At 46.1% G+C, this 12,865-nt stretch overlaps 1 protein-coding gene across 1 annotated transcript in view; it reads right to left on the reverse strand.

Moving 5' to 3' along the window:
• Nucleotides 1–12,865, reverse strand: part of LOC126155175 (proto-oncogene tyrosine-protein kinase receptor Ret-like) — a 241,641-nt gene that overhangs the window by 141,350 nt on the left and 87,426 nt on the right. Inside the window, exons 5-6 of the mRNA XM_049916212.1 lie at nt 6,338–6,494; nt 3,163–3,251 (exon numbers count right to left, since the gene is read on the reverse strand). Coding sequence (XP_049772169.1) covers nt 3,163–3,251; nt 6,338–6,494 — 246 coding nt within the window. The remainder of the gene's footprint in view (nt 1–3,162; nt 3,252–6,337; nt 6,495–12,865) is intronic.

Raw genomic sequence — 12,865 nt, forward strand, 5'->3', positions numbered from 1 at the left:
TTTGCTGCCAGTGATTGTTGATTTATATCAACGGGGCGAGTTGAAAATATGTGTCAGACCGGAGTCGAACTCAAATCTCCTGTATACTAGGCAGATGCGCTGAGCGCAATGCTGTCCAGACACAGGGGTCACTACAAATGCACGTACTACTCTAGCATGCACCCCAACAGACCAGGATTCTCAACTTATACAAAACACTGCTGATGTAGTGCCCCCGCTCGTGATGTGGTCAGTCATACGACCACACCGCCGTCTGAGAGATTGATCCGCCGGATGCGATTCTCTCTCTAAACGGAACAGAAGAACGGCTGTGCTAGCCAAAGAGTACACAGCCAGTCGCAGTACTTATGCTCGCCGCGAGGCGCCGCTAGGCCTCTTCAATGTGTAGCAGGAGTGTAGTCCAGTTGTGCCAGTCTACAGTTCGTAGCCGCGCTCAGTGGTCAGCCAGCGCCGATGTTAGTCAGTCATCGTCTGCAGCTCAGTCATTGCTGCCATCACGTTTTTGTAGCTCAGTTGTAAAGTTCAGTAATAGTACTACAGTAAAGTCAACAGTACTAATTTGGCAGTTATAAACGATTCTACTTCTGTCATGCTGACAGCCAAGTTTGTCTTCAAATTCACCGGATTCGACATTCGGGATTACGAGAGATTAATTCGTCACTGTAAGATTTGTGACTTGTAAATTATGTCATTCTACAGACGCTTAGTCTAGTCGCGTCTTCTATAATTGTCAACCAACAGATCATGGAATACAACAATTTTAAGTAATAAATACTTTCTTATTTTGTACTCCTGCTAATTAAATGTGTTTTCCTGTTGTAGCTGGCAAGCAGTCTTGGCATAGTAGAACCCACGTTTCCACCACCTTGGCTACCTCACATTTGCTACCTCATGTTGATGGATTCGGTTATGGTGGAAGTTCGAGAGCCATCAATTAGCCTCATTAGTCGCGGGGTCTCGCCGATTCTCGTAAGATTTCGAGCTTGTTGTGCTTCTGCGCTGTTTTTTTTTTTTTTTTTATATATATATATATATATATATATATATATATATATACAATGATTGCAGCAACCCATTGTGTCCATGTGGCGTAGTGATCGGAGCATCTGCTTACTAAGCATTAGACCCATTTCGAATCCCAGTCGAGCACAAATTTTCAACTTGCCCCCTAATATAAATCAATGCCTACTGGCACCTGATGTCTTTAATTCCTTTGTGCCTGCTGCAGGATCAAAATGGTGTCTGTTCAAAAATGGCTCTGAGCACTATGGGACTCAACTGCTGAGGTCATTAGTCCCCTAGAACTTAGAACTAGTTAAACCTAACTAACCTAAGGACATCACAAACATCCATGCCCGAGGCAGGATTCGAACCTGCGACCGTAGCGGTCTTGCGGTTCCAGACTGCAGCGCCTTTAACCGCACGGCCACTTCGGCCGGCGGTGTCTGTTCTTTCGGACATATTCGAAAGAGACAGAAACCAGATATACACTCCTGGAAATGGAAAAAAAAACACATTGACACCGGTGTGTCAGACCCACCATACTTGCTCCGGACACTGCGAGAGGGCTGTACAAGCAATGATCACACGCACGGCACAGCGGACACACCAGGAACCGCGGTGTTGGCCGTCGAATGGCGCTAGCTGCGCAGCATTTGTGCACCGCCGCCGTCAGTGTCAGCCAGTTTGCCGTGGCATACGGAGCTCCATCGCAGTCTTTAACACTGGTAGCATGCCGCGACAGCGTGGACGTGAACCGTATGTGCAGTTGACGGACTTTGAGCGAGGGCGTATAATGGGCATGCGGGAGGCCGGGTGGACGTACCGCCGAATTGCTCAACACGTGGGGCGTGAGGTCTCCACAGTACATCGATGTTGTCGCCAGTGGTCGGCGGAAGGTGCACGTGCCCGTCGACCTGGGACCGGACCGCAGCGACGCACGGATGCACGCCAAGACCGTAGGATCCTACGCAGTGCCGTAGGGGACCGCACCGCCACTTCCCAGCAAATTAGGGACACTGTTGCTCCTGGGGTATCGGCGAGGACCATTCGCAACTGTCTCCATGAAGCTGGGCTACGGTCCCGCACACCGTTAGGCCGTCTTCCGCTCACGCCCCAACATCGTGCAGCCCGCTTCCAGTGGTGTCGCGACAGGCGTGAATGGAGGGACGAATGGAGACGTGTCGTCTTCAGCGATGAGAGTCGCTTCTGCCTTGGTGCCAATGATGGTCGTATGCGTGTTTGGCGCCGTGCAGGTGAGCGCCACAATCAGGACTGCATACGACCGAGGCACACAGGGCCAACACCCGGCATCATGGTTTGGGGAGCGATCTCCTACACTGGCCGTACACCACTGGTGATCGTCGAGGGGACACTGAATAGTGCACGGTACATCCAAACCGTCATCGAACCCATCGTTCTACCATTCCTAGACCGGCAAGGGAACTTGCTGTTCCAACAGGACAATGCACGTCCGCATGTATCCCGTGCCACCCAACGTGCTCTAGAAGGTGTAAGTCAACTACCCTGGCCAGCAAGATCTCCGGATCTGTCCCCCATTGAGCATGTTTGGGACTGGATAAAGCGTCGTCTCACGCGGTCTGCACGTCCAGCACGAACGCTGGTCCAACTGAGGCGCCAGGTGGAAATGGCATGGCAAGCCGTTCCACAGTACTACATCCAGCATCTCTACGATCGTCTCCATGGGAGAATAGCAGCCTGCATTGCTGCGAAAGGTGGATATACACTGTACTAGTGCCGACATTGTGCATGCTCTGTTGCCTGTGTCTATGTGCCTGTGGTTCTGTCAGTGTGATCATGTGATGTATCTGACCCCAGGAATGTGTCAATAAAGTTTCCCCTTCCTGGGACAATGAGTTCACGGTGTTCTTATTTCAATTTCCAGGAGTGTATATTTCTTTTACTGTCCTGTCCTGTGTTCAGTAAACATTACTGACATGATAGTTTCCTTTTCTGTATTGATGGGACAGTTCTTGTCTGTGAGAAAATCTCGAGGATCATTTACAGTTACAGCTCTCCTTTTCCCCTGCTTTTCCCGCCTACGCTTGGCTCTTAGAGATCAGTGCGTTCCAAGGATGGTGAATGTGACACAGTGTGAGTAATGGAAGAGGGTGTGCAGGACAGCGGCGCCGCGGTACTCACGTAAACTTCTGGGTTTGCGGCGTCCTGCAGCCGCAGCACCGTCCGGTAGTCGCCGACCGCCAGCTGCTCGTCCCGCGCTGCGAACACACCTGCCGGCAGACAGCCGTGAGACGAGTGGGGAGGGCTCGCAGCCGGACAGGGGGCGTGCAACAGTCCTAGGTATATGGCTCTGAGCCTGGCAGTGAAAGACTTGGCTTACTTACGTTGAAATGCGCTTACACTACACGATCAAAGTATTCGGACACCCCCACGTAAAGGGGACCACCACATGTGGTCCCGTCAGACTAAGAAGCAGGGCAGAGTTGTCAGTCAGGACAACTCAGTGGCTTCGAAAGTACGCTACCCACCTGAGTAACAGATCCAAAAAGAATATTTCATCCCTTCTAAAGCTGCCCATGTCGACTGTTGGCAAAATGATTGTGAGGGAACAACTATAGCTAAACTAACACCAGGCCCACCTCATCTGCTGACGGACATAGAACGCGGAGCGCACCGGCGACTGGCTGTAAAAAAAATCGCACGAAATCGGCGGGAAGAATCACTGGTAAGTTCTGGAGTGCTACCAGCAGTTCAGCTAGCACAGTGACTGTACACAGGGAATTAAAAACTGTGGGGTACAATGGTCGCGCAGTTCCCCATAAACCACGCATGTCTCCAGTCAACGCTAAGAGACGCTTGAGGTAAGTATAAATAACGAAGTCATTGGATAGTGGATGACTTGAAACGTTTGATTTGGAGTGATGAATCACATTATACCCTGTGGTAATCCAGTGGAAAAGTGTGGGTTTGGCGAATACCTGAGAAGTTTACCTGCTATAATGCGTAGTACCAACAGTGAAGTACGCTGGAGGTGGGGATGCTTTCCGTGGTCCCGGTGTGATCTTTTTAGGCCACAGCGTGTACAGGAAGAACACGCACACCCATTTGTACCTATATGCGGATAGCTCTCACCACCCGGCACAAAATAATGGCGTGCTCAAAACTCTTGTACACAGAGCTCACACCATCTCCGACAGGGAAAGTCTCCAACAAGAATTGGACCATCTGAAGACCGTGTTTCGGAGTAACGGTTACAAGGAAGGGCAAATTCGGAAGGCTGTACATCCCACACCTGCAGCACCCGCGGAAACTGAGGATGAACCTCAGGAGGAGGCGGCCTTGGCTATTATTCCGTTTTGTGCGGCCTTATCCGGAAAAATTGTCCTATATATACCTGACGCCGGCCCATCGACGGTCAGTACATCAGCGCACCTGATGATGGCAACGTGGTCGATTGCCGAAATACTGTGTCCTATGCACACTCATACCAGGCTGTTCACCCGAGATTTATTTTGTCTGAATGATGTTGGACACTCGGGTCAAAAGGTGTTCCATGTTCATGAATGTTATCCTCCACGAACCATTGACTCACTAATGTCATCTATGGCAGGGTGCAATGTCATGCTGACAGAAACGATCTTCGTTTCCAAACTGTTTTTTTTTTATTGTGCGCTGTACAAAATGCTGTAAAACGGGCTCATATCCTTCCGAAATTAGCGTTTTCTTGTGCTAAACAGCGGGGACCACACCCCAATCGCGAAAACACGCCCGTACCGTAACAGTACCTCCTCCTACTTAACTGTTGGCACTACACAAGATACATTACACCACACTCCGTCCGAACAGGCGATGAATGCCAAACGGTGCCGACCGACCGCCGTGTCATCCTCAACCCACAGGCATCACTGGATGCGGATATGGAGGGAGCATGTGGTCAGCACACCGCTCTCGCGGCCGTATGCCAGTGTACGAGACCGGAGCCGCTACATCTCAGTCAAGTAGTTCCTCAATTTGCCTCACAAGGGCTGAGTGCACCCCGCTTGCCAACAGCGCTCGGCAGACCGGATAATCACCCATCCAAGTGCTATTCCAGCGCAACAGCGCTTAACTTCGGTGATCTGACGGGAACCTGTGTTACCACTGCGGCAAGGCCGTTGGCCACTACACAAAATGGCAGGTAAAGTTCTTCAGGGATTCGCCAAACTCAAACTCTTCCATCGGATTGCCACAGGGTGCAGTGTGATTCACAACCCCAAATTACTCGTTTACAGTCACCTACCGCTCAGTGGCGTCTCTCTTTACATCATATTAAGAGTCGCCTAGCATTGACTACAGATATGTGTGGCTTACGAGCAGCTGCTCGGCCACGGTACCCCAGTCTTTTTAACTCCCTGTGCACAGGCACTGTGCTAACTGGACTGTTGGGAATACTTTGTAATGCACGAGTAATTCCATAAGCTGATTTTACGTGATTTTTTTGTCTCCAATCCCCGCAATGCTCCATGTTCTCTGTCAGTCAGAACGTGAGGTCTGCTTGGTATTCATTTAAATGTGTTTATTCGTTCGTGTTTCCACTTCAGAGTCACATCTTCAAGAGTCGTCTTGGGTATCTTTAGAAGGATTGAAATGTCCTTGATGGATTTGTTTAGTGACATCCAATGGCTAGTCCACGTTAGTCGCGGAACTCTGTTGACTGACCCATTCTTCTGCTACTGTTTCTCCGCTGACCACAGAATACGCCTCCCCTGGTATTGTACTAGTGTTTTGAGCACTATGGGACATAACTTCTGAGGTCATCAGTCCCCTGGAACTTAGAACTACTTAAACCTAACTAACCTAAGGACATCACACTCGTCCATGCCCGAGGCAGGATTCAAACCTGCAACCGTAGCGGTCGCGCGGTTCCGGACTGTATCGCCTAGAACCGCTCGGCCACACCGGCCGGCAAACACGGGTGTCCGGATACTTCTGATCAAACAGTGTATGAACAAGGGGGCACACATAATGGAATGCTCTGAAATCAGTATGAACAGATGTATTCATGACGCAACACAGCTAATGGACATCAATGAGGATAAGACTCGCCATTTTTGAGTCAGTGGTGTCAATCGATGGATCTGAAAAAGAAACTGGCTGTCTTTCCTGTCTTTCTTTTTTTTCTTTTTACTTGTCTGCTTCTACGTTCTGCAAAGAAAGAATAACAACGCAGAAACCTCCGCACAACTTGTCAATTATCAGATTCAGAGAATGTTGCGGCATAGTTCCGCACAGTGAGAGAGTTTCTGTACTATGCGTTTGTCACGTTACATTAATACGAGTGCATGTAACTGTCAATGTGGAAGGCGGCGATACGTACTGCAGCTGACGATGGTCGTGACGAACGTGCCGTTGATGGCGCTGGAGGAGCAGTTGGCGGCCAGCAGGCCCCGCGAGTCGTTGAGGAAGCGCCAGCTGTAGCGGTTGACCGCCGGAGAGTCGGCGTCCTGCAGCACCACTGAGCCCAGCAGCTCGCCCTGCAGCAAAGGGCGGCATCGCCACGTCGCCACCAGTATCTCGCCCTCCACGCACAGCGGAAACTGTGCTCGGTTATTTCTCTGTCCTCTTTGTTCTCATCTATTTAACAATGAAATTCGTCAATCAGCCGTGCAATTGAGAAATTATTTCATTTTATTTTATTTCCGCTACCAGTTTCGGTAATTCATTCTGCCATCTTCAGGCCGCATATGCACATCGCAAAAATAATCGATATTGGCATACTGGGGCTGTATGTTTCTGGATGCTATGAATTCGTACTTCAAGTGTTTCCTTCGAATAGTTGACTGCAAGTCTTGACTTGAGTTGCAGTGAAGTCTTCGTAGGAAGCACTTGAAGTACGAATTCACAGCATCCATACATCCCAGTATGCCAATATCGATTATTTTTGCGATGTGCATATGGGGCCTGAAGATGGCAGAATGAATTACCGAAACTGGTAGCGGAAATAAAATAAAATGAAATAATTTCTCAATTGCACGGCTGTTTGGCGAATTTCATTGTTAAATATTTGACCAGCCGCTGTTCCATGTCCATAATGTATCAACAGAGACTTAAATTCTCGTCGGTCACTTGCACAAACCATCAGCTTAATAAATCATGGCTGCAAAGTAGTGACACGAATTATTTGCAGTAAAATAGGAAAAAAACTAGTAGTAGTTGACCTCAGGGAAAAACAGTTCCATTTCCGCAGAAATGTAGAAACACACAAGGCAATACTGACCCTACGATTTACCGTAGAAAGTTGAAGAAAGGCTAGCCTACACGTACACTCATATCATTAGTATACTTATAGAAAGTTTTTGACAACATTGACTAGAAAAGATCCTTTGAAATTCTGAACGTAGCAGGAATAAAATAAATTGAAACTTCTTTATTTAGATGTGTGAGTCTGTACTTAAATTGCTGAATGACTGAGACCCACAATGTCATAGCGCAACGCAATCTGACTGCTCAAAAAATGGTAACCTGCCTTCAAATAATTAATTCAAAAGAATGGCCCTGACTAAAAAGAAATCCTAACAATAACCTACACATTTCATTACGCACTTACCTCACAAAAATCTTCATTAAGCGAACTACTGCAATACAGCAAGTGACAATACTGCCAGCTAAATAAAAGATCCTAGCTACTAAAGCCACTAACTACTAATAGGCATGTGGTTTGCAAAGAAAAGATTTTGTTGCAAACCAAATAATGTATTTTTTTACCATAATAATGTGACACCCAGTTCAGACACGAATATAAATCGTCATTGACATCTAGTACAAAGGTATATAATCATGGATAATATTCAATCTCCAAGTCGAGCATGTACAGATCGTTAGCCTACGCTAACTCTTCAGACCTCTACCCTCCATCTAACATCTATCACTGCTGGCTGTTCACCTCCAACTGCCCAACAGTACATCCATCACTGCTGGCGACTAAATTCCAACTGCCAAACCGTACTTCCAAGGCAGAAGGACGAAGAAGACAGATTCAAAATGCTATAAGGAGAGATAAAGGATATATGGTGAGGAGATGAAAGAATACTGGAGGAAGAAGAAAGAAGCACAAAGGAAGATGCATTAAAATTGGCTCGTCGTCCTTGGAAACGGAGAAAGAAAAAAAATTAATTAGAGCGCGTCGCGGCTGAAACTTTCACACAACACTTATACAGCAACCTGCCGTGAAACACAAAATTTAACAACTCCACAACTGCAGTCTTTCCTACTAGATGTTACGGTGATGGACAGATTGATTTCTGAATAACGCAGTAAACGAAATACCATATGCCAAAAGCCACATGAGAGAAAGCTGTCTGATTTAAAAATTATGAATTAGACGCTGGTCTCTAAGTACCTTCAGTTTCATTATAAAAACTTCAGTGAACTGGTATCTAAAACCTATAATCGTGTAATATTGGAGGACCTTCACTGAAGATATAAGTAAGGCGATACGTGTCTGGGTACACAAGTTAAATAAAAGACTTAGTGTGCAGCATGCAAAAGATGTTTTTCTTTTAACTACTGCAATTTACCATATACATGTCTACGAAAAAGGCAATACAAAAATTAAAGCAGCCCCGGAATAAAATTTACTAACTAGCTCCAAATTATTCCAGTGAGAAATGGATTTTTAATGAGAAAAACGTTCAAAAGTTCAGCGCTACTCTTGAAAATTGCAGACTTACCCGTTGAGAATTACTAGGAGGAAAATGCAGACAAATAAATGGTCTAAGTAACAAGCTGTAGCAAACGACAGTAAAGAAAGTGAAATGGATGTGGTCAGCTTATGTAGCCAAGTGAGAGAGTAGTGGAGGGATCAGACAAGTTCTCTGCTGGATTCCACGAGACTGAGACGTCACTCTAATGGAAAGTGTAAAGTCAGCTGAAAACACGATGAAACAAAAACGACGAGTATGCCTGCAGAAGTCTCGAGAAGGCTTGATATGACGCTATATTTCACTCATGACGCAATGAATACCACGTATCACTTGCAACTCTGTATAAATGGGATATAAAGCACTCTGATTCAGCAATTTGAACTTATAAAAAGCATGGAAAACGGTTCGCGATTCGAAAAGAGTACGTGGTATGAGAGCTGTTTTATACATGTTTACAGGATGACAATTACTGAGCTACTGTATATGAAAAAAAAAGTTACAAACTACGGGGTGCTCACACTTTATTCAACATGTAAACGTCACTACAGCAGTACAGGTATTCGGATTTACGTAAAGATATGTTCGATATGTTTGATATCGTTGGCGATGAAGTGGCGCAAACGAATAGAGAAATTCTGCGTGACCTGCCGAAGTGTCGGAACATCGATGCTGCCGATGACCTCCTGAATGGCTGTTTTCACCTCATCAATGGTTTAGGGTTTGTTACCGTGCACTTTGTCTTTAATACAACCTCACAGAAAGGAGTCGCATGTGTTCAGATCCGGAAAATATGGCTACCAATCAAGGCGATGCCAGTGATCTCTGGGTATCCCAGAGCGAGAATATGGTCCCCAAACTGCTCCTCCAGGACATCAAATACTCTCCCGCTTCGATGAGGTCGAGCACATCTTGTCGAAATCAGGATCACTTGTAATAGGGATGAAATCATCTTCCAGGACTTTCACTAACGTTCGGTAGTCACCGAGCCATCAAACAATACCGCATCGATTATTCCGTGACTGGGCACTGAACACTACACAGTCACCCGTTGAATGTGAAGAGACCTCTCGATCGCGAGATGCGGATTCTCAGTCACCCAAATGCGCCAGTTTTGCTTATTGATGAACCCATCCAAATAAAAGTGAGCTTCGTCGCTGAACCAAACCATATTAACATACTAATTCCCATCATGCCCAGCGGCCAACTGTGCAGTTTGAACGTCCTAACGCAAATCGTTCAGAAGACATTACGATTTTATTTCATACACACTGATGCTCATAAATTAAGGATAATGCTGATACATGGTGAAACAATGCACTGGCGGGCGGTTTGCGGGTTTAAATAATCTCGGGGTATGACCATGCGGTGCATTTGACCTGCGGTCGTCGCACGGTGGCGCTGGCAGCAGTCCACATACGCAGAGGTGTGTTGGTGCATATCAGACTACGCTGCAGCGAGTAAGTGTGCAGACGTTTTCAGACGTGCTAATGGTGACTCTGTGTTGAAAATGGCTCAAAGAACACATATTGATGACGTTTCATAACGTCATCAATATGTGTTCTTTGAGCCATTTTCAACACAGAGTCACAGGGTAGAATACTAGGGCGGGTCGCAGCACGGGCCCTCCGTGTGCCACAATGTGTGATCTCAAAATTATGGCAACGTTTCCAGCAGACAGGAAACGGGTCCAGGCGCCACAGTACGGGTCGTCCACAGTGTGCAACACCACAAGAGGACCGATATGTCACCGTCAGTGCCCGCAGACGGCCACGGAGTAATGCAGGCAACCCTGCTCTTGACCTTACCGCAGCCACTGGAACAGTTGTCTCCAGACACACAGTCTACAGACCACTGAACGGACATGGTTTATTCACCCAGAGACCTGCAAGGTGCATTCCACTGACCCCTAGTCACAGGAGGGCCCGTAAAGCCTGGTGTCATTGGAACAGTAGTTCCTGGTTATGTTCACGGACGAGTCCAGGTATAGTGTGAACTGCGATTCTCGCCGAGTTTTCATCTGGAGTGAACCAGGAACCAGATACCAACCCCTTAATGTCCTTGAAAGAGACCTGTATGGAGGTCGTGGTTTGATGGTGTGGGGTGGGATTATGATTGGTGCACGTACACCCCTGCATATATTTCACAGAGGAACTGTAACAGGTCAGGTGTATCGGGACGTGATTTTTCACCAGTATGTCCGCCTTTTTATGGGTGCAGTGGGTCCCACCTTCCTGCTGATGGATGATAGCGCACGGCCCCACCGAGCTGCCGTCGTGGAGGAGTACCTTGAAACAGAAGATAAGGCGAATGGAGTGGCCTGCCTGTTCTCCAGACCTAAACCTCATCGAGCACGTCTGGGATGCTCTCGGTCGACGTATCGCTGCACGTCTTCAAACCCGTACGACACTTCAGGAGTTGCGACAGGCACTGGTGCAAGAATGGGAGCTGCTCGACCACCTGTGCGGCCTGTGTACGTGTGCATGATGATCATATCCCATACTGATGTCGGGGTACATGCGCAGGAAACAGTGGCGTTTTGTAGCACAAGCGTTTCGAGACAGTTTTCTCAACTTATCACCAATACCGTGGACTTACAAATCTGTGTCGTGTGTGTTCCCTATATGCCTATGCTATCTGCGTCAGTTTTGTGTAGTGCCACGTTGGGTGGCACCTCATTCTGCAATTGTCCTTGATTTATGAGTATGAGTGTCGTTCAGTAATTTTCACCCTGTACCTCTACGTTTTGGCTAAGAAAAATTGTTCGGACAGATTCTCCAGAAAGTGATGACATACGATGTAGTATGTAGCATCCGCAAACCACTCTGACAAAAGGTTTGAGTCTTTCTGATTGACTAGATTTCTTTCCTAATGAGAAGCTTATCAGTAAAGCAACATTTCCATAACCTTGACTCTCATTTCTGTTTGCATTGCGTCAATCATGTTTCACTCATGCTGTGGGGACGAATATCCGGGGTGTAGGTAGGGGAAAGTGAATGTTGTTGATTTTATTTCAGATTAATACACTACAATTACTTAAATAGTGAATTATTATCATCTTATATTGCTGATATTAATTACATTATATGGTTTTGAAGATAAATCCGCTTCAGCTGTAAGTGCTTTATTTATAGGCACGACCGGTTTCGCAGCATTTTACCTGCATCAGTGTAATAAAATCAACTTAGGTTGGAATCGAGAAAAGAGAATGGAATGATCGAGCGTTCATAGCAATTTTTCGCTAAGACAGCTGAAGCAGTCTTACCTTCAAAGGTTATATCCAGGTTGTGGCTGCCCTGTCTTTAAAGTCTGCTGCAAATACATTATTACCTAGCTTACGAGTCCTGTGAAGATAACCATTCATTGCAATGAAAGAAACTGACAAATACAAAGCTACGTAATGTACTCCTGGACTACACTGTATTACCTACAGGATAAACAATACTCCCTGACAGATAGCTGAAAATGTGTCAATTCCTACATATATTGAAGTTGTACACTTCCAGGCCTCGTACAGATTGCTTATATATGAATTATGTGCTAATTTTTGAGAGAAAAGAAATGCTGGTATCGACAAGGAACATAAAAGACTGTATGTACTGTGAAAAAGTTGACAAGCTCACTTTCAAAATAGTTTTTTCCAGAATGTTCTAATACTAACATCTGACACCAGATATTATTCTTATAACATCAAAAATGGCTCTGAGCACTATGGGACTTAAATTCTGAGGTCATCAGTCCCCTAGAACTTAGAACTACTTAAACCTAACTAACCTAAGGACATCACACACATCCATGCCCGAGGCAGGATTCGAACCTGCGACCGTAGCGGTCGCGCGGTTATAGAGTGTAGCGCCTAGAACCGCTCGGCCACCCCGGCCGGCCCCTTATAACATCATTCTGTCCTTTAAACGTGAAATCTTTTAAGTCAGATAAATGCTATAGAATTCATCAGAGAAGGTAAATTTGCAGAAGAAACAAATTTATTCATTTTTAATTTACCTCTATTTATAACGTAATCTTACTGCTAACGCAGCTGAATTACAAGACTTCATCAAGACTAAGTTTAAATCAATACTTTTATGTTCTGGCGCTTTGTAGAAAGATCAGATTATGTTAAAATTCGCTTCTGCCCTTGAAAAGCTGGAAAACTATTATTATTTATTGTATCGTTAGGAGTTGGTAGACAAAGGTAAAGCATAGAG

The sequence above is a fragment of the Schistocerca cancellata genome, chromosome 2 (assembly GCF_023864275.1).
Source record: "Schistocerca cancellata isolate TAMUIC-IGC-003103 chromosome 2, iqSchCanc2.1, whole genome shotgun sequence".
Classification (NCBI taxonomy): Eukaryota; Metazoa; Arthropoda; class Insecta; order Orthoptera; family Acrididae; genus Schistocerca; species Schistocerca cancellata.